This window comes from Orbicella faveolata, unplaced genomic scaffold, assembly GCF_042242905.1.
Source record: "Orbicella faveolata isolate gen_17 unplaced genomic scaffold, um_ofav_v1 contig_13, whole genome shotgun sequence".
NCBI classification, from domain to species: domain Eukaryota; kingdom Metazoa; phylum Cnidaria; class Anthozoa; order Scleractinia; family Merulinidae; genus Orbicella; species Orbicella faveolata.
Window position 1 is genome coordinate 28212501 of NW_028301540.1, and position 25300 is coordinate 28237800.

General features: G+C 38.1%; 1 protein-coding gene, 1 long non-coding RNA gene and 2 other non-coding genes across 4 annotated transcripts in view; 1 reads left to right on the forward strand and 3 right to left on the reverse strand.

Moving 5' to 3' along the window:
- Nucleotides 1–2985, reverse strand: part of LOC149115878 (uncharacterized) — a 4105-nt gene extending 1120 nt beyond the window's left edge. Inside the window, exons 1-2 of the long non-coding RNA XR_016206151.1 lie at nt 2318–2985; nt 2168–2240 (exon numbers count right to left, since the gene is read on the reverse strand). This is a non-coding gene — a long non-coding RNA (uncharacterized LOC149115878). The remainder of the gene's footprint in view (nt 1–2167; nt 2241–2317) is intronic.
- Nucleotides 2986–4446: 1461 nt separating this feature from the next.
- Nucleotides 4447–4520, reverse strand: Trnar-ucu (transfer RNA arginine (anticodon UCU)). Its single transcript has one exon. It is a non-coding gene; the product is annotated as a tRNA-Arg (tRNA).
- Nucleotides 4521–7674: 3154 nt separating this feature from the next.
- On the forward strand, nt 7675–19476 carry LOC110041023 (gamma-aminobutyric acid receptor subunit beta-1-like). The gene is made up of 9 exons (XM_089285306.1): nt 7675–8391; nt 10491–10585; nt 11907–11974; nt 12370–12587; nt 13831–13913; nt 14517–14663; nt 15108–15322; nt 15846–15992; nt 17080–19476. Exons 1-9 carry the CDS (start codon nt 8324–8326, stop codon nt 17404–17406), a joined length of 1368 nt encoding a protein of 455 aa, XP_089141432.1. The 5' UTR covers nt 7675–8323; the 3' UTR covers nt 17407–19476.
- Trnar-ucu (transfer RNA arginine (anticodon UCU)) lies at nt 9602–9675 on the reverse strand. Its single transcript has one exon. It is a non-coding gene; the product is annotated as a tRNA-Arg (tRNA).
- Nucleotides 19477–25300: the final 5824 nt, after the last annotated feature.

Genomic DNA, 25300 nt, shown 5'->3' on the forward strand with positions numbered 1-25300 from the left:
GAGCGTGATAATTGCAGAACTAGGTTAAATTCAACCTAAAAACTAAAAGAGTTAAAATAGATAAAACGGACTCTTGCTCTTCCCCATGGCTTAAATAAAAGAAAAGAATTTCACTCCAAAAACAGAATTTGTTATAATTAACTTTCTCTTGTGTAAATATGCGTTCGCGCCATAAGGCAGTTCAAAGGCCCTTCCTTGGATTTTGTCAGCTTTTTGGGTGTCAGGTATGCTCAAAGGCCCTGCCTGGGATCTTATTACAGCTTATTGTTTAAGGGCCCCTCCAGGGATTTTGTTGTTTGTCAACCCTTTAATGCTCCAAAGGCCTCGATTTGGGATTTTGTTATTAACCTTGTCCAGCGTAAACGTAGGTTTCTTCTTTTTTTTTTTTCTTTTTTTTTTTTTTTTTTCAACTGCTTATCTTTGCAAACTATTTTTCCCGTTATATTTACCGCATTGCAAGAGTCCGTTTTATCTATTTTAACTCTTTTAGTTTTTAGGTTGAATTTAACCTAGTTCTGCAATTATCACGCTCTATAATGTAATTTATGCACAGTATTGTATTCTTTTCGTTTGGTCTATTAATTATCACCCTGTATGACGCAATTTATAGTACAGCATTGTATTTCTCGTTTTGCATTTTCTTCCTGTATTGTATTAATCACGATGTATTAATAGCACAATATTGTATTTTTCATTTCGTTACGTAATCTCCCACACTGTAACCGTATTTAAACTTAGTTTTCGTCCTTTTTCTCTTGTAACTGATGAAGGTCTAAGACCGAAACGTTTTTCTATTAAATTTTTAACTTTTTAACTTTTTTTACCGTCAGAAGTTGTCCGTCCTTGCTTTATCAAACGTTTTTAAATTCATTTTTGCGGTGAGGCTTGGACTGTGAATCTTCATTGATCCTCCTGACGCAGTGGTATTCTTTGTTGGCTTGAGGCATTTTATAACCGTTTTATATATATATATATATATATATATATATATATATATATATATATATATATATATATATATAAATATATAGATAGATATAGATATAGATAGATAGATAGATAGATAGATAGATATATATATAAAACAAAAACAAAAGGGGGTTCTTCTTAATAAGTACTCAGATCACAGCTGATTATCTGAGCCAGAGAAAACAAACAAACAAACAAAATAACGAACAGGAAAATTAAAAGAAACAAACCTTTCCGTTCTCTGAAGTAGAAATTACACTTCTCATTTACTCCTATTTAGAGCAGGCTTTGTTTGGTCTGACACAATCGGAGGACGGGGGGAGTGAGTTGTGTGGTTTTATTTTGGGGGGAAGAGGAGGAGAAGCGGAGTGCATCACGTGGTTATTAAGCCGATTTATCGAAACAACCAACATCTTGGATTTCTTCATTATTTTTTAAGTGACTCAATTTTGTAATTAAAATCAAAACAACAATTTTAAAAAGTCCTGAAAAACCAAAACTAATTCCATGAACGCTAAGTTTGTTAATAAGGCCATAAAATTCCAACTTTGGAAAAATATGCCTGTCAAAATATGGTTGCCGCGGAAACGACAAGTTCCAAGATCGATGACACGTCATCCCAAATTGTTCCCAGATAGATTTCAGAAAAAGTCGCACATTTTGGCAGCAACTTTCTTATCATGCCTTCTCTCTATCAGGCCATTACATATGCACATATGTACATTGGTTTTTCCTCGACATTCGTGTAAAGCTATGAGTAATTAACAAGTGCGGCGGTTACAAGACCCCTTGTATTTCTCTGGAAAGTCATAGGCAAATGTAACTTGCCCGTGGTGAACTTGTAACGCAAACGTTAAATTCGAAAGTGTTGAAGTCAAAGCAATTCAGTTTGACCTGCATCTGACGCGCCAGTATTCAACCAAGAATAGCTGTCACTTCTGCACAATACCTCAATGCAAAACCAAATTTAATAACGTGTAAGTTTATAGATCTGATTTGTTTCTTCAGCTAAACATTGTCAGTTCCTCGCCTATTAACTAAGTCTTCTGGAAAAAGGTCTTCTTTTTTACTGTATCCTTAATTAGAGTCCCGCTTTTGATGATGGACTATGAAATTTATTATTACAAATATGGAAACGTCAAGTGCCTACAAATACATACAAAAACATGCAGCCATAACTGACAGGAGATTGACTTACATCGTGAGGAGGATGGTACAGAGAAGAAAGCTATGGAAACCAGACACACGAGCCACAACGCGACTTTTTTAGCCTAAATGTTAAGAAACATGATATTCATCAATAGACTGTAAATAACCATTTAACAGACTATTAAACCTTCATACGTACCATTTTGCTAGTTATGTCAGCAAGAACTGATCTAGATTTCTTTTGGGTACGGTTGTCAGAAGAAAGAAGATTTCAGCTTTCACTTTCTTTTAAACCAGCCTCTTGAGTCTTAGTGGCCGATTTATGTAGAGAATAATACCTCCACTGTCACTGTAGGAAGTAAAACAAACGCTGAAGCGACATCACGTGCATTTTTGGTCCACTAACTGATGCACACATGCCGGAAATATGTTTATGTTTTGCTTTCTTTAGCACAATGCAAGGTTCGTGATCATGAAATGTCTGCTTCCTGTAACGTAAGACATTCCGTTTTACTTCAGAGAATAAAGATTTGTTATTACTTATTTTTTCTGTTTTAGTGATCACGGTAAATTGATAAGCCCCTCGATTGTTTCGTTACACCCTATTTATATACTGGCCTAAAATCTCCAACATCGCTGGAAGTATGTGTAGAAATGTTGAAGTGACCACGGCTGTGAATTGACACTTTGTTCCGCTCAGTCTGCTTATTTGTTCCAAAAAATTAATGTTCCTCTTCGCTGAAGCTAGACGGGATGTTTCCTCGCCGTAGCACGTACCATGAACATCATCGTATAGATGTTATTGAACTTTCAATTGTAGACACAGAGGCAAGTAATTATCGTTTTAGTCTCTTGACTCTTGATGGACGATTCATGCAGAAAACTCTACTCCACTGTCGCCGAAGGAAGCAAAAAAAGTGTGGAATTGGCATGAATGTGAATTGACGCTTTGTTATTTTACTGCTTGTTTCTCACAGAGACTGATGTCCTTATTTGCTTAAACTAGACGGGGAGTCCTCTTTCAGTAGCACGTGCCACAAACATCGGCGTGTGACTAAAATTGACCTTTCAATTGCAAACACAAATGCCCATAATATTTTCATTGCTTGCTTTTTTTAACTGACACAGTGTTTGCCATTGAAAGGTCATTGAAAGTCATTACGTTCGTGATGCGTATGTTTGCTTCATGTACTGTAAAACTCTAACTGCGTTTTCCATTCTGAAAATAAAGAATTCGGTGTTCAATAAAGCTCTGTTTTTTTTCTGTTTAAGTGAGCTCCCATGTAAAAGATTTGATTTACATTACATGTGCAATTTGCAAAGCTACTGACTTGTCCTGTAAAGTGATGGCCGCAATATTCACCTCACATTGTAAATCCATTTCCAGGAGATAAATGAGATTAAAAGCCCGTGTCATCTTCATCATAGATCATAGATTTAATGTTTGTTTTCATCTATTTTTCATGAAATCATGGAACGAAGGAACTTTACTCAATTTTTCGGGCTGTTTTCTTACCCAAGATGGCAATATGTATCGCTCTGAACGATTGATTTTCTCCTTAAATGCGTCTGCAGCGGTTGCGGAAAGATTCTTGCTCGTCGGGGCGCTACAAAGTTAAACTATAGTAGCACGATTTATGATTATATTGTAGTTAATCTCCCTTCTTTTGCACAATGGAAAGGTTTTCTGTTTGTTTGTTTGTTTGTTTGTTTTTGGGTTTTGGTTTTCTGTTTTTTTTTTAAATTTAATTTTATCAACTACTATTTTTGTTTATGTTTTACTCTTTACACAGTGGATAGTTACTGTTCCGTTGAGACCTCAGTAAACGCTTCAGAATATATCTTTTCTGGTTTTGCACTGATCCGTAGAAATCTTTAGGGTAAAGCAGTGACTCTATAATCGTTTAGTCTTCAAGACTGTTTAGGCTCGATTACCAGTCGCTGTTCGGGAAAGGAGCCCGCGCTCCTAGACTGGACTCGAGAGAGCAGCGGAAATCGAGGCTAAGAACTGTTCTACTGGCGCTGGCTCCTCGATGATATAGTAAATATGAGAATTTTTAGCACCTCACGTACACAAGACCAGGTTGTCTGCTTAAACTCTAGAGTATTCACTCCAGTCACTACCAAGCGTAACGGGGATTCGTTGGGTGTGACGCAGCGTATCGAAAAGGATCTGGTGCGGGTATGAAAAATTCTAGTGTGTTCGGGTTTTCGCCGGCGTCTCGCAACTCCAATCAGTTACCCCTGCCGTGAATCGATATTTACCGAGAAAAATGAAGACTGACTTGAAAGCGAGGATTTTGAGTATTTTCTCAAAAAGTAAAATATCACCCCCGGTGGGACTCGAACCCACAACCTTCGAATTAGAAGTCCAACACGCTAGTCCATTGCGTCACGGGGGCTTGACGTGGTCACGGAAGAACATTTTCTGTCTTTATTTAGTCTGTTTACTTCTAAACAGCGCTTTTGTTTTTCCTTCTATCCTTAATTCTTGACGGGTTTTGGTTGCTGAAACATAAGCATCACAGAGAAATTTAAGGTACCCGTTAACATGTGGCTCTATTGAGTCGCGGAACAATTTTAAAACTGTAACTCCTACAGCTAACTATACGCTCAAGTTATATTCTTGGGTCATATATAACTCATGCAAGGAACTATAACTAGTGTGCATTAAGCAATTGTGTCTTGGCTTTGGGCGGGCTTTTATATTAGATTAGATGTCAGTCCCAAAAAAGGTTTAAAATGATAGCACATTACAAAATTAAAGAAAACTGCTAATGGATTTATGATGTATTAGCCAGGACTAATTGAGAACACTTTAAAAATGAGGATGATTCCGACTGATTAGGTAAACTTTTGGCTCAGGAAATACGGTATATTCGTCACTCACTTTTAAAAAGCAACGAACAAACATTGTGTACTGGTTAAGATTTAAACTTATCTGAGACAACACTTCCCAAGGCAAGATATAAAGTGATTTATTTTTCTATCAGAAGGAAGTCAAACTTGAGGTGCAACGAAGTTGAGGACAACAGTGGGGTCAGTGAGCTCGGTTTGATTTGTAGGGTCTGCATAATACTTGTACGCTTGACAAAAAAAAGTGATAAAAAGTCCATGGTCATCTTCATTGATGTTTTTCTTTGAAATTCTTTTCTTAAGAATAAATAATATTTAAGATTTTATGTAGCTTTCATAGAATCATGGAACGAAGGAACATTTCTCAATTTTTCGGGCAGTTTTTGATTTTTTTAAGAATCCGCGTAGCTGACCTGTTTGCTTACCCTAGATGGCAATATATTTACTCCTTAAATCCGTCTGCAGCGGCTGCGGAAAAAATTTCGCTCCTCGGGGCGCTGCAAAGTTAGACTATAGTAGCTAGATTCTTGAATACAGTGTTGCGGTCTTGTGGTGCGAAGAGAGTGGGATAAGTTTCCACCCATTGCCTTCACCTGGACACCAGAGTGCAAGAGAAGGATAGAGCTACCGAGAGAAAGAGAGAGGAATACGCAGGATAGACAGAAAACTGCAAGAGCTGAAGGTGTGGGCCGAGCGAGGCCTCCACTGTTGCACATACGCGATAGAGATCGACGGAGAGAATTAATTTCCCGCCCCAGTTTTACCACAGGCGTCTAAAAGAGCTGTGATGATGATAAACCAGATTAATGAGACTGGAAGTGCACTTGTCTTCACAGTTTGGGTTCTTTTTTCAAAAGAAAAATCGATTTTGTCAGTTCTGAGTAGTTCTCAGAAATGATTAACAACGAAACAAGACAGGACAGAGCAAAAGAAAAGAAAAGAAAACAATAATAAATAAGTAAGAAGATCGAGACAAATGAAAAGCTCAACGTTCATGGGGGATGGCGAGAGGAAGATGGCAAAATTACGGGCATTATCAGTCTCTTAAAAAAAAGACCGGTAAGAGAGGAGGCAGTATCCCGGTTCTGCCATGTCTGATTGGCTTTTAAAGTCATTTGAAGTCTTTGAATCCAAGCAGCTCTTGATCAGATGGCAAATTTTATGTATCAAGCCTGAGCAAGTTCACCACTCGGTTCTGATTTCTCACCCGCAAGGAAACGGGTGTTAGAACTTCAGTAAATTATAAAACTTTGATGCTTGTTTTCTGTCCTGTTAAATTGAAAGGACTTAATCTGGTTGTGCCGAAATGAAAGCAGGATCTTGCTCCGCCTCAACTCAATTATTACTGAAAACATCAAATCCTCGAGATGAAGTGATTTATTCGCTAATATACCCGAGGATGTCAAATTGTGGTTCAACATTGGTCTACATGGGAAAATAAATTTGCTTTCTGCCGCCTGATGTTTGGGCCGGGCCAAAAATTGCTATTTCACAGCCTGCAGTGTTCATAAAAACTGCTGAGTTTATCACACAATAAGAATTGTCAAACTAAAATGATCACAAGGCTGACATCATACACGAATGTAAAATGCCTGCGGTAATATCGAAATAACTAATAACATAAGGTTTATGCAAAACATTTCAGCATGAAAATCAGCGATAGCAAAACCCAAAGACGTTTCGAAGACCAAATTCAAAGTACTTAACAGAATTGATTGTACACATATATAGCAAAAACAGCGCGAAAATATTTGGAGGCGTTTAAGTATTCATTTGCCATGTAAAAAGTTTGGAACAAACGGAATCTGATTGCTTGTAAGGTTTTGGTTTCAAGTCCATAATGATCAGCATCTCGTAGATCAAACCATTCAGCTTTCTGTGATATTTTATATAACCAATTCTATCATGTACTTTGAACTTGATAATGTTGACATAGAGTCATCGAACTGTCGTTCGGTAAGGCTATAGATGATATCGAAATAACAAGTATTAAACCTTATTCCTTAGTTGGAAACTCCCCTACAGTTTTCGTTCATACGAATTGTTTAAAAAATCTCATTTAGTTTCTCAGTCATTGTTGCCTCGGACTCATGTGGGCTGCAAAATAAAATGAAGTTCATACAGCTGTCATTGAAATGTATGGACTTAGAGATTAATTGAAAGAACTGCCGACAGAGCAGCTCGGTTTTAAATTTTATCTCCGCGTCAACCGTGGTCATTGTAACTATGCTCTGTTAACGACCGGAAAGTGTGAACCCAAAGAAACATGGCCGCTTAGTTGTCTGAGAAGTAATTCATTCGAAGGTGAGTCCCACATTTCAGTAGTTTGTATAGATTCAGGTATCACGTTAGCAATCCAGCTATACTAGATAGCATATGGCTGGAAACTAAACGGAAAACTAGAAATCCTTTAAAAAAAAAAGAAAAAGTCTTAGCCTTTGAAATTGATGGGTTTTGGAGTCAATCGCCAAGCCAATACGGGCTTTCCTGAGCAGAAACCATTTAACAGAAACTTCATTCATTAATCTTAAGTTAATCAAAAAATGCAAATGAGTTTTTTTTTTTCATATTGAAAAACAGTTTTCAATTTTCATACACTTAACATTTCATAACTCTTTGCTCAATCTGAGTAGAGATTACAACACGTTTGGTATCGAGTACTTAGTATGGGAGTATCGAAAAAGAATATTTTTTTTTGGAATATTTTACTGAAAATTCACCTTATTGCAGGTGTTAATTTTTAATTATAATCAAGAAATTGGCAAAGGTGAATTGTCCTGTATGACCTGTGGTGCGCTTTTTGTCTCGTTATTCATTATCGCATGTCCAGTAGATACCACCGGGCTTCAGGCATATTGTTTGCTGGTGTTTGTTGTCTTTTAAATTATCTGAACATTTCTTTCGATTTATTTATTACATTTTTCTAGGAATGTCGTCTCAGAAAAAAAAATTTTGATTGTAAAATTGGCAATAGAGGTTTTGGACGGCGGCCATGTTGCACGGTAGGAACAATAGATTATTTTTTCTATGGGGAAAAATGTTCTTTCTAATACAAAACATTTTCAATGTTCTTGCCATGCAACATGGTTGCCGTGCAAAACCTCTATACAAGGTGGTGGCAGCATTTACTACAAGGTGCAGCTCTTGAATAATTTAATTTTTAAAAAGAACCCAATTGTGTAAATATATATTTGGAGTGACTAATGGTCAATACCACAAGAGCTACTGGGTGTTAAAAGCTGCTTTATACAAGGAAACGGTAAATGTACCGCTATTCTTAAAATGCATGTTTTAACTTGTGAACAAAGTTTCTGTTCTGCAGGATCAAAGAATTTAAGGACGTTAGAAGATGAACCTTGTTATATTAATTTCGTGTGGAATAAGTGGCCTTATTGTTTGCCCGTGGACACTTGCGAGGTACGTTTTTTTGCAAACTTCACATAAACCGTTTCAGTCCTATGCAACGTACCCAGAAATAAGCATTCTATTTACTGTGTCCACACGTTTCATGTAATTTTTTCTATTTTACATATATAAGAGTTTAGTATTGTATTAAAGCATTCCCGAGTATGCCAGCTTTGTTCCATCATGTTTTTTTTTATACTGCGTTGAAGCTGGAAAGATTAGATGGTGGGCTGTCGCGACAGGTTTAAAGTCACTGACAATGGAATTTTAAATATTGAAAACAGGGTGCCTCATAGCTCTGCCATCACTGATTTATTCAATTATGAGTTAGCTGGCTTCATACACGGTAACTGGTAGACTTGCCCGATTGATCGGCGTATTGCAAAGCGCCTTTACAGTAACCTCAAAAGAACATAAAGGCTAAGCGAGACAATCCCAATCTTTCCAGAGTGATCCCTCTGAAGCTATTTTTAGATCGCTCCCACGTCTAAAAATAACTTATAATCATGGGAATCATAAGGCCTGTTACGGGGGATTATCTCTCTTACTCTCTATTCTCTCTTTGTAACCTATCATCGTGTTAGCTAAGTAACACAGTGATAAGGAATAATAATTAATAAAAAGTCTATTACATCAAAAGGTAAAGAGTGTTGGAAGACTGTTTGGAATGTCAACTTGTATCACTTGTACTGTAGTTTATCTCCCTTATTTTACACAATGGGAAGGTTTTCTTTTTTCAGTTGTTGTTGTTGCTTTATTTCATTCTTTTTTTTGTTAGTTTATTCTTTTTTTACACGACAGAAAGTTCCTATTTCACTGACATGTCAGTAAATAATTCAGAATATATTTCTTTGGTTTTGCACTGATCCACAGCAATCTTTAGGGTAAAGCAGTAATTCAATTATCGTTTAGTCTCCAAGAACTATCTAGCTCCTTGATGGTAAAGTTTAATGTGAAAATTAACACCTCATGTACACAAGACCACAGTGAGGGAACTTTGGAATATTCACTGCAGTCACTACCAAGTGTAACGGGGCTTCCTTGGGTGTGACGCAGCGTATCGAAAAGGATCTAGTAGGAGAATGGAAAATTCGAGTGGATTAGGTTTTTGTGTGCGTTTCGTATTTCCAATCAATTACCACTGGCACGCATCGATATTTAGCGAGAAAAATAAAGACTGCCTTGAAAAGGAGAATTTGAGTATTCTCAAAAAGAAAAATTCCACCCCCGGTGGGACTCGAACCCACAACCTTTGAATTAGAAGTCCAACACGCTAGTCCATTGCGCCACGGGGGCTTCACGTATCTCAGGAACAACATTTTTTGTCTTTATTTATTTTGTTTACTTCTAAACACAACTATTGTTTTCCTTCTGTCCTTAATTCTTGGCGGTTGTTGGTTGCTGAAACATAAACATGGCAGTGAATTTTAGGTACCTGTTAACATGTGGCTCTACTGAATCGCGAAACAGGTTTTAAAACTGCATCTTCTCCTGTGCGGTGAAAAGTTTGTACAACGTACTTTATATATTTTGTGAGTCCTCAAGAATGACTCCTGTAGTTAGCTATATGGTCAATGTTTGGATATATAATTCATGCAAAGAACTATAACTAATAAGCTAATCATATCAATTTGTGTCAGTTTGTTTCAACCAGTCTGCATAAATTATAACCAAGACTTGCCTTTGCTTATGTTTCAGAAATCACATCTGAAATTAGACCCGAGAAAGCTTCAAAATGATGGTATGCATGTTAAATTAGAAACCTGCCAAAGATTTTAAAATAATTGACCAAGAAGAAATGATCTGGTTAAATTAGGAAGATTCCGACGGATTACAAAGCCTATAAAACTTGGAACTTTAGGCTTAAACTTTTAACTTGCGTTATCCGCGCCGTAACGTAACTTCTTTCAACTAAGACGACAAATTGTCAGCAACTTGTTATACAGCAATTTGTATGCATTTCCTCTTTATCTTTTAGGCTTCTTCTTCTCAGCTTCTTTACACATTTCTTTTTCGACTGAGATTATTCGTCCTAGAAACCAGTCTTTTTTTCCTAGCTTTAAAACGAAGACGTTGTTGCCATGGTTACAAGAGAGAACCTTTTTTTACAGGAGCAGAAATATGAAGAGTGAAGTGACGTCTCAAGTGCTTAGCAGACTGCTGGACAGCCGGCGATATGATTCACGACTTCGTCCGAATTACGCTGGTGAGAATTGACGATTGAGATTTTATTTTGTTATCAGACAAGTACTACGTTTGCTGATAAGATAAGTAGAGGAACTCGACAAATTACAAGGGTTTTAAAAGATTCGGTATAAGATCTGAAATGGTTATCATAGGTTAGATATGATACATCCTGAAAATAAGACCCGAAATACGTTCAGCGATTTTATTGTATTATTTTAAACGGTCGAGTTGCGCATGCCTAGTGGAAAACACCTGGCCCAATCAAGTCGCTGGCGTTTTTCTACCGCTCATTTCTATTGTTTTCAAGGTCATTCCACTAGAATAGAACCTGCACTGAGATTTTTGTCAAATTTTACCTATCGATTGTTCATATTATAGGAACTTAAATTTTGAAATAAAAATGAGGGGTCCCCTTTTTAGTTTAGGAGAACAGCACCTTGTTTATACCCAATAAATCTTTTTAATAGCACCATGATTATAGTCACTAAATTCACGTTTCCGACGATTGTTTCTTGTTCTACACTGAGAATTGGTCCATATTTATTTTACATGGAGAAATTTATCACTCAATGCAAAACAACAGAAAAAAAAAATGATAGGTCACCATACTCGTTTTCGAGAAAATGACGATTTACCTCTCTGGCGAGATCCAGCCATAAAGAAAAAGCCGCCAGTTTTTAATGCGCGCGCGCTAATCACGAATGAAATTATGCGCAGTAGAGATGCGCAAAGCAATATTGGGAAATGACCTTAAAACCAATCAAATTCGCCCCTGTAATGGACCTCTCGAGAGTCGCTCGTTTCGTCAAGCTTGCACAGTAAGGAACGAGGATTCAGGGATATGCCATAGTTAATAGAGGCGAATGGTTATGAAGCTCGCCAAATATCAAAGGAGCAAACAAAGATGCCAAGGTTTATGTTGGAAGGTCCACGACCGTACACAATCTTTGCTTTGCACGCTATGCATGCATTACGTAACCAAAACGTGTCTATTGGTTAGTTCCTCAGTCAGAAGTTAACTATTGTGTTCTGTGCACGGTCAAGGCAAAAAAATGCGAACAAAAACATACAACAAAAAATTTGTCGATCGGATTTCATATAACCATTCCCCTCTATTAACTTTGGATATGTACACTGTTTATTTCTGACAGAATTAATCTCTCTTTTTTTTTTCTACGCTACTCACAATAGAACATCTCCGACCTTCTCGCAATAGAAAACAGACCTCGGCAATAAAAAAGGTTTCGATCGGAACCGATCGTCTTTTAATCCATTCTTGTTTAAAGTAAATATCATTGATGAAACATTTTTATTGGTCCGCTTTTGGTTGTCTTTTTCAGATGGCCCGGTGTTAGTCAAAGTTGGCTTTTGGATACTATCCATTGAAAAGATTGATGTGGCTAATATGGTATGTTGTAGACTAGCTGATGATCTCATAGTGTATTTTAGGGCAGCCTCAAAAGTTCTTTACAGAATTTAAAATTTCAGAAAAAAAACTCCCTGATAATTCAATTTAACCGCAGTAGCAGAGTTTGGAAAGTTGACGTTTTGAACGTTGGTCCTTCGTCGGGTTTTACTCGGCGCAATTGAGGGCTCGAAATGTCAGTTTCCAGTTTTTTATACTTCCTATGTTTTATCAATGTCTGTCTCTATGATTGTTTAAGTTCATTATCAAAACTGCTTTACTTCTCTAAAAACGTTTGTTTAGTCACTGAATTTGTTTAGGGACACACAAATTTTTCTCTCGCCTATTGAAATACTTTATTTGATTTTATCCTTTCTCTTTGCCCTTTTCTTCCCCAGGATTACACAATTGACATATTTCTTCGACAGGAGTGGATCGATAAGAGACTAAATCATGGTCTGAATCAGTCAATCACGCTTACACGCCGGGTTATGAAGAAAGTGTGGATACCAGACTCCTACTTTGTGAACGCAAAGACAGGAAACATGCACCGAGTAACCACGCCCAATATGATGTTACTGTTGGGACCATCCGGGGTTGTAAAGTACAATATAAGGTATGCCGGACACGAAAAACAAACAAACAAACAAACAAACAAACAAACAAACAAACAAAACAAAAAACAAAAAAAAAACAAGACAAAACAAAAAAACACACAAGACATTTAGCTAAACGCATCATCGTAGAACCAGGAATTAAAATAAACGCGCGCATTTTACTAGTGATCAAACCTGTAAAAACAGCATGTTTAAACTCGACAGGGGCCTTCGTTTTGTAATAGAACACGTTTGAATTTCCAAGCTTTTGCTTTGGGTGACACCAAAATGGCGGTCTGAGAGGCTGTCGCGCAGATCAAAAGATGTGTTATGGCTTTAGTTGTTTAACTGAACAGTTCTGTTATTAGAAGAAGTATTTATTTCAACACGTTCGAACTCCAGAGCAGGGTAATAACTTATCGTTTCAATACGAAAACTCGATGACAGACGTTTCTGTTACTTTACAGCCGCCATGTTGGTGCCCCTCCGGGGGGCAGCAACATTATATCTCCATACAAAGCCCTTTAAATCTGAGTGACACACTTCTCCGGATAACGCGCGAATGAAAAACAGCAGGGACCTTATTCTTGGCGAGGTTGTTTATATATCAATAATCTATCGGGTCCCAGATTCTTGACTTTGTTCATTGAATGATAACGATTTTTAGTTTTGATCACATGACCGCTGAAAACCAGCAATACTTCAAGTCAACGGTAAAGTCAAGAAAAACTATACATGCATTATTACTTCCAACCCCCCCGGCGGGGGGGGGGGGGTACTGCCATATATGGGCTATATAGGTATGCGCCGCTGTGAAGGGTATGATTTTGAAGCGGTTTACTCTAGGATAGGGTAAATAAATCAGAGCGTTTGGGTCTAGAATAGGGTATCATTTTTCACAAAACTGACTAGTTGGTTGACGATTTTATCTAGACTAAGGAAACCAGGAATTGCCACTCAAAAATATAAAAAAATCAAATTGGCAAGTTTAAATTTAAGCAAATCAGCCTCAGCAGTGTCGATAGATGAGGGGATTTGGGGAGTTTACTCTAGTGTAGGATAGCAAAATTCAGCTGAACTACATTCTACCTCTGGTATAGGCTAAGGGGTTCCAGGGTCCAGCGGCATATCCCCACCCAGAAATTCCCAAACTACCCCCCCCCCGGGCCTGAGACAAACGTTCAAAAGACTCTCCTCCTATGTCAAGTTGTATCAGAGCAAGACGGTCATTAACCTTGCTGTTGATATCAATGTTTTTATCAGGGCAACTATTAAAGCGGCATGCTCCATTGATCTACGAATGTTTCCAATGGACAGTCAGGTCTGCCCTCTAATTCTGGAAAGTTGTAAGTGTGTATGCTGTTACGCCATCAATTATGTATATTGACACTTTATTCTAGTTATTTATTATTTAGTTATTTTTTGTCAACAAGATGTGATAGCAAACTATTACATACCGGGAAGAACTAACCGACCAACCAAACAATAATTTCTTCGTCAAATTGACTAACTGACTGAGCAACCGCCTGATTGACTGACTGACTGACCGATAGACCGACTGATTGACTGACTGACTGACTGACCAACCGACCGACCGACCGACCGATGGACTGACCGAAACCAGTTAGCCCACTGGCTCGCCTACTGGCTCGCTGACTGCCTTGATGACTGACTGGTGGACTGACAGACGGACAGGCTAACTGACTCACTAGCGAGGCAGCTACTTAAAAAACTACTCACATGAAGACACACAGGTAAACAGAAAGACAGATTAACATACAGAGGGGCAGACATTCACACGGATCAGACTGAAGGATGTACGGTTAGATGTTTGAATGATTCGGGAGGAAATAATCGATGAAGACGTTCATTCAATAGTTTGCTGATCTTGACCCTCCTTTTGTGCGTTATCTTAGAGTAACTGCATCGTGACTTTTTTTTTCTCTCAGATGGATACAATAACAAGCACATCAGATACGAGTGGGAAGTTTCTGGTACAGACGGTCAGCGGTTCGTACCATCTGGTATCCGCCTTATGCCCAACTACATGCTGACAAATGTCAATCTCTCTTTGACTACGAGCAGTTATGTTGTTGGTGAGTAAGAAAATAATCAGAACTAGGGTTGAAAAGTGTGCTAGACTCCCCTTTCCCGAATCTTGAATTGTTTTCGTATAAGCGTTATACAATTAATACGGTAGTCTTTACGCGCTCGCACTAACGTAACGAGGACTAGGAAAGTAGCTCGGTTACCAGGCGGAAGATTGGGTACCTTGGAGTCGGAAGATCATGAAGCAAACTTTCAGCGTTCGATGTTCATGCTTCTCCGACTTTCTTTCCTTCCTTCTTTTAATGCGTTTAGCCCCAGACACCCAGGTTTAAATAAACGCCAGCTTTCCCGCATTCCACTTTAGAGCGGAATTTCATCCGTTTCTTGGACTCCCTACCCCTTGACCTCAACTCAGCTACATTCATGGTTGTAATGTGAGAAAGGCCAATTTCACCTTATAACGTAGATTTCCCGTAATGTCTGCATTACAGGCAATTACTCTGGTGTTCGCGCCGACTTCACCTTCAAACGTTCCTATAGTTACTTCTTGAGTCATATGTACGGCACGAGTTCCGTGATCGTGGTAATATCGTGGATGGGATTCGTTGTACCTGTGGAGCAAACCGCTGCCCGTATCGCACTGGGCATTACGTCATTGCTGACGGAGGTTACCATACTCAACATGATGAACAACTCTATGCCAAAGGTATTTAAAATCAATGTGCGCATTCAGTGAATCTCATTGCATCGTGGTTTACCAGTAGTGACTTGGAAACAGTTGATTGCTCGATATCGAAGGCAGCTAAATACGGCTATACTGCAATACTTTTAACAACTGAGTTTCCAGTGAGTACGCTTGTTTTGGGAAATATTTGCAACAACACGTTAAAGATGTAGTAAGAAATTTGCACTACCTGTCTATTTCTTGGTGCTAAAAGAAGAGGAAAATTGGTGCAGCGGCTGGTTGCCTCCTCTGCCACGGTAAACTGCAATTTTGCAGGAATCAAAACTTATTTCTAGACAGAAAGCTTATTCTGTAGACCAATCAGAAGCAAATAAAATAACGGAATTGTAAAGATCACTATCTGTAAAAAAAACCTCAAAGAAGGGGTGGTGGTGGGGGGGGGGGGGGGGTGGGGCATTTTGTACCCCCATGTATTCCTTGTATCCAATGGTCCATTTGGCAAATCTTTAAGACCCGTTGTACCTGATTGTTTCCTTTTTTGCAGGTAAGTTACGTCAAGTCAAGCGACAAGTATCTGATTGGTTGTTTCGTGTTTGTGTTTCTGACACTAATCGAATACTGCGCCCTGCTGCTGTTAAAAGCTAAACAAAAACAGAGGAACGTTCCAGCACTGGACAAGACACTAAAACAGGTAACATTGGTGTTACATTTGGCTAGCATTGGTTGCCACTTCACTTCGAGAACACTTTCCTGTCTTCGTTGAAGTGCGAGGTCTAGTATTAAACGTCGTTACAATACCACAGAGCAGAAAAACACAACTTTACTGCTGCGTAAAGCTGGGGTAATGCTGTCGTAAATTTCTGATGTAGTCAGCTTTACACTGCCTTTACGTTGACTAAAGATGAGCTAACGCTTAAAGCTATAATGTTTAACAGCTTTACAAATGATAGCGTACATTCTGCTTAAAGACTCCTAACGACATATAGGGTATAGCGTAAATTTGGATGAACACTTACAACTTCAAGGAGATTTTAAAAGTCATGCAGAAAGCTTTAAATTTGTTTTTAATTTATAATCCAAATTTTTAAATTTCTAGCAATTAATTGTATTTGTAAATTATTTGAAATAGAGTCTTAGCATTATAATTTAGCTTTAATATATATTTTACTTTGGTGAGTTTTTTTACGTAGGGTCCACCTCCTTAAACTCCCTTTTACGGTGTCTTTGTATTGTAATTTTTTAACCCCTGAATTATTTCAGTAAATATCTATCTTCATGCTGTTGAATTGAGTTCCATTTCATAGAACTGGTAACTTTTTTCCACGATTTTTATTTGACATAAAATGATACGTTAATCAACAACCCTTTAATGTGACGTGGGTGAGCCCATATACCTGATTCGTATTGACCAATCGAGACGGCTTCAGGAATAGGAATAGGCCCTTCACCTTAGCAGTATGGATTGAGAAAGGGATGGTCCGTACAAACACCTCGGGACGATACTTTCCCAGTATAAGGTAAACTATATTCAAATGTACAGTAATACCTGACCCACTTTTCAATGAAAGGCAAATAGATAATGATTAAAATTTACGCCAGTGTCATCATCAGAATAATAATAATAAAACATTTTGATCGATTGAAACCTTAAGTATTTACCTAAATTTTAATCATTACTTTCGGTGAATATAACCATCACATAAATTCCATACAAAGCAATGTGCAACACAGAACGTTCGAATGCAATTAGTGATTTCATAATTCTCAACATCTGTTAGCAGGAAAACAGAGAGAGCCATGGCCATGTTATAGAACAGAAGAGCTCGAAGGAGACATCGTTAGCTACCATCGAAGAGGCAAAGAGTAGTTATCTTCATTTCAGCTCAGTGGTAACATCAAACGATAACTCCTCAAGATTGGAAGAACCTGAGGCGGGTGTCACGCCATTGTGCGTTAAATGTCGAAAGCCGCAAGAAATTGTTAATCTCGCTGGCGCGAAGATTCTCTCAGACAAATGTATTCTGAGAATCGATGAGTACTCCTTGAAAGTTTTTCCTGTTGCCTTTGCAATATATAACGCTTTTTATTGGACGGACTATCTCTGAAAGTATATCGGACTTGCTTTCTTGAAATGATATCTAAAATACTAGAGCCTTAAACAGTAGAGATAAAAAAGAAATCATAATATGGGACAGACAAATGCCGATTTTTCCAGGATGGTGATGGTTAATTAATATAAGACTTATATATTCCACCCACACCAACGTGTTTAAACTTTTTTAACTAAAAAAAGTTAAAAATTAGTTGCTATACCGTACACACCCCAAGGTGGTTTGAAATTTGTCTTTTCAAAATGACTGCAAAGCGTAATCAACAAATTGAAAAACCTAAACCTGATTTACTTAAACTAGTTTAGTTAATCGGTGTGAATATGTTTTTTCAGTTAATTTGTAGGGAAATGCCAATTAATGAGAATTTTTCTGTGTGTCGTGAATTAACAGCGCTAGTGCTAGGCTCGTGGGAACGTAAGATGGGATGACCCATGCCGAGTTCAATCTCATAATATAATTTGCTAATTATAGAACATTTGATAACGTAATTAAACATAAATCATTGTCAATCTAAAAAGAATAGAGAACTTTTGTTTTTTTTTTGCATCCCTACCGCATGCTATTACAACTTCAAATTAACTTGTTTTTCGATCGCCAACTTCGATTTAACTCTTGTTAATATGTCTAAACTCGCAAGACAATATCTTTGAGTCCAGATCATCTCTTGCCAAATTCAGTTGCGTACTGTTTTCGCAAAAATAATCACAAAGATATTAATTAAAAATTTATCAATCACTGTCAAGTAAATGAAAACACAAATATTTTGTTTTGGTATTATTTCCATTCTACTGCACTCTTTAATTGATTTGTTTTCATAAATCTAGGACAAAACGTTTCTTGTTGTTTATAACTATCTTTCTTGCTAACTGCATGACGTCACCTTTGTACAACGTCAATCTTGGACAACAACTTCATGGGGTTCTTTTCAAAATTAGTTAAGTCAAGAAGGTTGTTATTTAACAAATGAAAGGTCTTTCTCTTGTTGATTAGCAGATAGTTTTTGGTTTACTCAACTTAGATTTCCCAACTAATTTAACAAAGGTCATTTCGTAAAATATAGCGTTCAAGAATGTTAGTCGCTTTTTTCCTCCAATATAAGCGCCCTAAAACAATGGTATTTATGAACAGACGATATAAGAGCTGTGTAACCCGTTGTTTTTGTGAACAATAATCCCCAGTGGCGTGCCAGTCGACGATCATGAAAATACTAGAACAAATTTGAAGAGTGATATCGCTAACAAAAGTCTAAGTTTGAGAGCATTTACCAATAGTCTTCACCGTTATTCCTACGATCAATTTCGCATTCAGGAAACACTGCAGAGTCATAATACTTTCCTCGCAAATTGTGGGCTGACTGACCAACTAGAAGACACGTCATTTGCAACGAACGTTGGTAAGAAATTAAGCTTTTTAATGAGATATTAAACAAGCATTCATTGCGTTTCTGTTTGTCCCACAAAGGTAGACTTCTCTTTTCCATAGGCAGACCTCGTAATCCTGTGTGACTACTAGGGCAAACTTACTGTAAGAGTTCGGCTGCAGAGGGGTGCTGGAATCTTAATCATCAAAGACATTTTAGGCCATTTCTCAATTATATGTTAAAATTTTATACTATTACTCAGCTGTCAGTAAATTTTGCGGATCTCAGTTATCCTTTTAGACGCATCTTTTTCAGCAGACTTGCAGTTATAATTTTCACTTCTTGGCTTCGATATACATGAGCTGGGCCTCGCTTACGTCACTGGGTGAATATTGCAGCACGTCATAGCAGCTGACTTCAATATTTTCAAGAAGAAGATAATCTTCTCTGTAATAGACAATAGTAACCCTTGAATGGTGTAAAGTTGTTGTGTTGTAAATACGTGGAACGTCTGCCTTGTTAGAGGGGGATAAATCTTAGTACCATCACTCAACGTGTCTCAAAAATCTTAAAATCTTTCTATTATAATTTCAAGTTGATTTTTACTCGAATATCATGACATTTCTTTTAAGGCTTTATAACTGAAACCTGTTAATTATGATAATACCACTCAGCAATATATAATACCGAATCACATAAAGAACCTTTCGTCACTGGACTTATATATAATTGCAATTTTGGTTTCCCTATTCATAAGCATCGAGTTATGAATGCTCTTGGGAGTTGTCTTTTGTCATTTTAATTTAATTCACGAATATATGGATAAAGCGGGCAATTAACATATGAGGCTAAAGGGTTATTTTGCGCAATTTTACAACATGACAAAAATAAACTCGGCCACATCGTGCTCGAGATTCTGTGCAGTATACGCGTCTGGAATGAAAAGCTGGAAACTACTTGGCAATTTGCTCGTTTCTTTTACAGGTTTCCTCAGTTCTATTGGATGTAACCTTGCTTTGCCAAAGTGAATGGTAAGTTTAAAAGCTTAATGGCTGTTAGCGTGTTTGAGGTCAGGTACTGTACGACGTCGTTTTGTTTTGCTGTGAGCAAGTCACTTGACGTTGTTATCACGACACCGTTTTCACAAAAATAGGGCCATTAACGACACAAATCCACTGTTAAATATAGAGCTTAGTGATATCGACTAATTCAACGCTATATTCAATATATTTTTGTAAAGTAACCGCAAATTTCTAATGAATTCAATCTATTCTCTGTTTTCACGTCATGTCATCTCCGCAATGTTGGATGACATTAGCAAAAGATTCCTAACCACAATCCTGACCAAAAGTCTTGGGACACTTGACAAAACGACAACTGGTGACGCATTGTTCTGAAGTGGGAGGTCATTATTTAATTTGCCGAAACCCACTCCCCCCAAAACAATGTCGGAATAGTGGGCTCCCTGTGTGAAAACTATGGTAATTAATTTCTAATGTCTGTTAACCGAAAGGAAAATAAATTAACCGTTAGCACAGCGGACCCGAACACAGTAAAAATAAATGTTCTGTTATTTACCCGTGTTCTGTTTCCTGTCTTTTTGAGTCGTTTAGATGGGATTTGAATGAGGCGAAGGCAGTGATCATCTCGTCTGCCGCTTTGTAACAATGACGCTCCGATTACGCCTTAAGTTTCTATAATCGTCGTTAACTATTAACTGTCATCGGGGGGATAGATTCTCAGGTTTCATAACAGCCCCCCGAGACGTAATCGGGGCGTCATAATTACAAAGCGACAGACGAGATAACATTCGGAAATGTAAACCGCCTTCGCTTCATTCAAATCCCTTCTAAAAGATAATCTGTTGGCAGCCGGTTTCTTCTCTAAGGGTCACTTAAACGAGTGTTTAATCATCGCGAACTGCCAGCAGTCTATCTAAAAGACTGAAAAAGACACAGGAATACTGGTAAATAACAGTACATTTATTTTTATTGCTGATGAAGTGTTCGGGTCCCTTGCGGTTGCAATATGCAATATGCGTGATAAAAGAGAAGAAAAAATTAAACACACACACAAAAAAAAAAGAAAAAAAAAAGATACAAACAAATTTTGCTTAAGTCTTTTACAATTACTATGGTAAAAGACTTAAGTCAACAGTAAATAGAGAAAAGAAAAACATCTTGGAAGATTTTTCAAAAGAGTTAGAAGTTGGGCTGTTATAATCCATCAAAACTGTAGTAAGCCACCTTAAGCTTGTTGGATATGAGATGACTGTAGCATACTACGTATCATCTATTAACAAGAGATTATCAATCTCTTGCTCAATTATCCAACACGCGCTAGTGAAATAATTTTTAACTACACAACTAATACTGTTACACTTATTCCATTGATTTCTTTTGTCTGTTTTGGCTATTCTTGACTGATTGTTCAATGTTATCTCTCTGGTTAAATAAAATTACTCTGCGCTGCTTTTTTAGATATCCATAACATATCTCAGGAATTATTAAGAGTGCCTGGGGACCGTTCATTTTTTATGAGGGAGGGGGGGCTGGTGGGATTTGGGAAGCACCATCTAAAAATCGCATGACCCCCCCTCAGCTTACCAATTTTTTTCACATGGCCCCCCCCTTATAGCGGTCATTTTTTGGGATGACCCCCCCCCCCAAATATAAATTGAACAAACAATATTTAGATTTCAACTTTTTTAATATTTCTCTATTATCACCCTACTTCAAGTTATTGTGCTCACTATGAAGACTATTTACAATCCCTGTACTACAGAGAGCTGTTGTTTAAAAAACAAATCAAAAGAAAGAGAAGTCAATTTCGGATCTCCTAGTTATGGCTCGCCCTGAGCGTGTGGCATTTGGCCTTTCATTGGCATCTTCCTCATCTGAATTGACGAATGCAAGAATGACGTCACTTGAGTCATCTTCTCCCCCAGAGTCAATGGCATCACTGTCATACTCATCATTGTCACTTTCGTCCCTTTCACTACTGTCAGCACTTGCCCTGTTGTCATTTTGTGTCAATGTCCTGGCATTTCTCAGTATTGGTTGGCCAGCTCTGAGAGGACTCTTCTGCTGCAAGCATGAATGTCTTACAATTGCCTTTACTTTCTCACTCTTGCTGCTTTTCAAATGCTGCCTCAGCCCGTGGTGGTTCAAATACTTGTTCAGTTCTGGAACACGTAGCTTTTTAAGCTTGGTTAGATCTTCGCACAACTCAGTCCAAGGATAATCCTCATATGATTTATCTTTTGCGTCCCTACTTAACTTTGCCTTTTCTTCTGCTCTCTTTTTCCTTTTAAATTCCAGCACTTCAAGATGCTGAAGATAATCCACCACAAACTTTGATTTGACAATAAACTTATCTGCAAATAGAGCAACGCTTTCTGGGTGAGATAAAACCAGCCTGCCACTTCCATGCTCTTTCTTCGCTTGGACCCTTGGCTGCCAGTCATCTGGATCACGCCCTTCTTTTGGGGTCTTCTGGTAGGAGAGGTAGTGGTATTCCGGTAGGCAGGAATGGTCAGGAACTGGTGTAGGGTATCTTTCTATGGGTGGTCCAGTCCATTCACAACAAAAAGAACAAATTTGTCCTACCTTTTCTTGGCAGGACAACTTTAGAAACTCCCTGTAGTTCTCCCCCTCCTCAAAGTGCTCATTCATAAACCTCTCAATCTTACGGAAGTAACAGTGGCCTGGAACAGAGTCTTTCCTTGATCCTGCATTGTGATACTATACCAAGTACGAGAGTGTTGTGAAAAAACTGGAAATCTGTTGATGTGTTGTGTGAAACACATTGTTACATTTAATTTACAGATGTCTTTATTTGGAAGGTTTTTACCTCTACTCTAGTGATAGGCATGTATAAATGTTGCCCTGTGCAGGTAAAACAAAAAGCTATGAGAATACAACATCAAATGGTTACACGAACCATGATTATTCAATAATATCAGTTCAATATAATAAATAAAAAAAAATCGTCTTTCCTTTTCTGGTAGGTCACTAGTTTCTCCTCTGCTGATGATACAACCATACCTTAGGGTCTCCGGAAAACAAGCCTTGACTATATTGTTAATCCAATCGAGATAAGAGCGCGTTACTACATGAGCATCATGAAAGAGGCTCATTCCAAAATGCGCAGTAATGTCGAAAGCGACGAGTCGTGTAAGAAAAGGTTTACAGCTGAACGATCCAGGCAGTTTGACATCTTACAAGCAAAAGAAGCAATCTTTCTAAGTGCGGATGGCTGTTCAGAAAGGGCGAGTGAGTTTTCCATGCCAAGGTACCAGTTGAAGCCCAGTGATGGAAGAAAACTGAACTTCTCCATCAAAGAGCACAGAGCAATGGTGGAAAAGTTGAATGTCATATTGAAAGATCTAAAGGAACACGATTCTACACTCTTTCAGTCCAATGGGCTTGCTTTAAAGCAGGGCGAAGAGTTTGCCCACAGTTTTAATGTAAAACAGATCAAATGTTTAGAAGCTAAGTTGACGAAGGTCACACAGGACATGGATGCACTAGAAAATAAGAAGAGCAATTATAATAGCATATTCACGGGCATACTCAAACAGCACATCAACAAAAGGAGAAAGAAAAAAGAAAACCGCAGAAAGTCAAATGAAAGAAAGAGGAAGCGGACTGAAAACAACGTCCAACGAGTTTATGGAATCTGTGTTGGAAACCCGCTAGGAAATGATCTTCCACAATGCCTTGTGTACCCTCCTAGAACGGCCGTCCCGGAAGAGTGTATTCAAGTTGAAGATGTTGCCACGTCGTTATTTAGAAGAGATGGGCCATACATCGCACAGCTCTTGGAAGGGAATTATTTCACCCATGCTGCAAGAAGCAGAATCACAACCAACCTTGAGCAGGAAGTCAGAGATTATGCTTACACCTTCATGTACCCTGACGAGTACACTCTTACGGAAAGCATTGCTGCTTCTTGCAGCATTGGTGAAAGAGACTCCCATAGCAGCACAAGCGGCGACGAAGAACTCGACGACAGCGAAGATGAAGATGAGTGCCAGTGAAAGTTGCATTCGAAAATAACAGTGTTAAATACTTCTTTTCAGTAGCTACAAATGCTTTTTGACGCCAAACGTTTTTAAAGCAGGAAAGGTTGTAATAAATTTGTATCCTGCCTTCTATGTTTATTCTATAGCAATTTTTTTGATATTCAGACATCATGCCATTGTAAAGTTTTACTAAAATATTTCACGTAACCCCCCCTTTTTCCCTTATTTTTTTGGGATGGCCCCCCATCGAAAGCCATTTTTTTTCGCATGGCCCCTCCACCCAAATCCCACCAGCCCCCCCTACCTTATAAAAAATGGACGGTCCCCTGCCTGTAAAAGTCAGACAAATTCTTAATTTCGCGGCAAGGGTCGAAAATTCGATTTCACTCATATTCCTATGGTAAATAGGCTAGGGCATGACAAAAACTACTGGATAGTTTCTTTTTGACAAAATATCCTTTTATTTCAAAGAAATATGCAAATTACCAAATTACGTTAAAATCGTCATTTGACACACCATTTTATTCAACAAGTTTGAGAGCCTCGCAAGCAAAACCACATCATTCTTCCGTCTCTGAAACACTCAAATATTTTTGTGCAATGTGTAATTGTGTACTGGGTTGATTTTAGGGCATGCTGCGTTGTCTTTTTGGGTGCAAAATAATTAAATTTCGAAGACATGTATTTCATTCACTTAAAAGTACTTCGTAAAAATAATTGATTTTCACCATGTGCGAAACCTTCGAATGGATTAAGCTTCTGGTGGTTGAATCGCAGAAGGATGGTCTACAGATGCCTATAAAAATTTCTTTGGGCAAATGATTGTGAGCGGCACGAGAGCTTTTTAAAGTTCGTTAAAAATGGAGATATTTGACCATCCGTCGTCAAATTTCAATCTACGGGTTAGACATATTCGTCGCACATAAAGCAGAAGTTTGCTTTTGTTTACACAATGTCTGATGCACATCGCCAACTGTCAACTTATTTAATGGTCGAAATGACCCTCTTTCGACACATATGATCACCACTGCATCTAAGTCAAAAACAGCTAAGTGATTTGTAGATAGTTGCTTACTTTGCACTATACCATAATATTACGTTTGATCAACCTTTGATCTGTTGCTGCTTGAATCCTTGCTTACAGGGGTTCCTTGTTTGTTCGTCACGCAATGCTGTCATCCCATTTTACGGGGTAAGGGTAGGACAATTTCTATCCTAATACGTAAGGCTCCGTAAGGCTTGGAACCACAGGAACACACAATCTTGTTGAGTAGGAAGAGATTAATTAAATTAAGCAATGAAAAGAATGAATAGTTAGCCATTGCCTGTGTTGTCATCTTTTACTAGACCACTGCTACCTACATGCTCTGCGTAATACTGTAGCGCTAAACTCGTACCTAGTCTTTTCGCGCTGTGCAATTATTTTTGGTTTACATATAATACAGTGGGCTACCCTCGGGGAAATGGCAGGTGGCCGCTTAAGAGGCCCTGCGCCTAAAAAA

What these genes read in the sequence shown, in the direction of transcription:
- LOC110041023 (XM_089285306.1), top strand. Translation starts at nt 8,324, where the DNA reads ATGAACCTTGTTATATTAATTTCGTGTGGAATAAGTGGCCTTATTGTT. An exon ending in GTTGTAAAGTACAATATAAG is followed by an intron (nt 12,588 to 13,830) that starts GTATGCCGGACA and finishes TGTTTTTATCAG; the next exon opens with GGCAACTATTAAAGCGGCAT. An exon ending in CCCTCTAATTCTGGAAAGTT is followed by an intron (nt 13,914 to 14,516) that starts GTAAGTGTGTAT and finishes TTTTTCTCTCAG; the next exon opens with ATGGATACAATAACAAGCAC.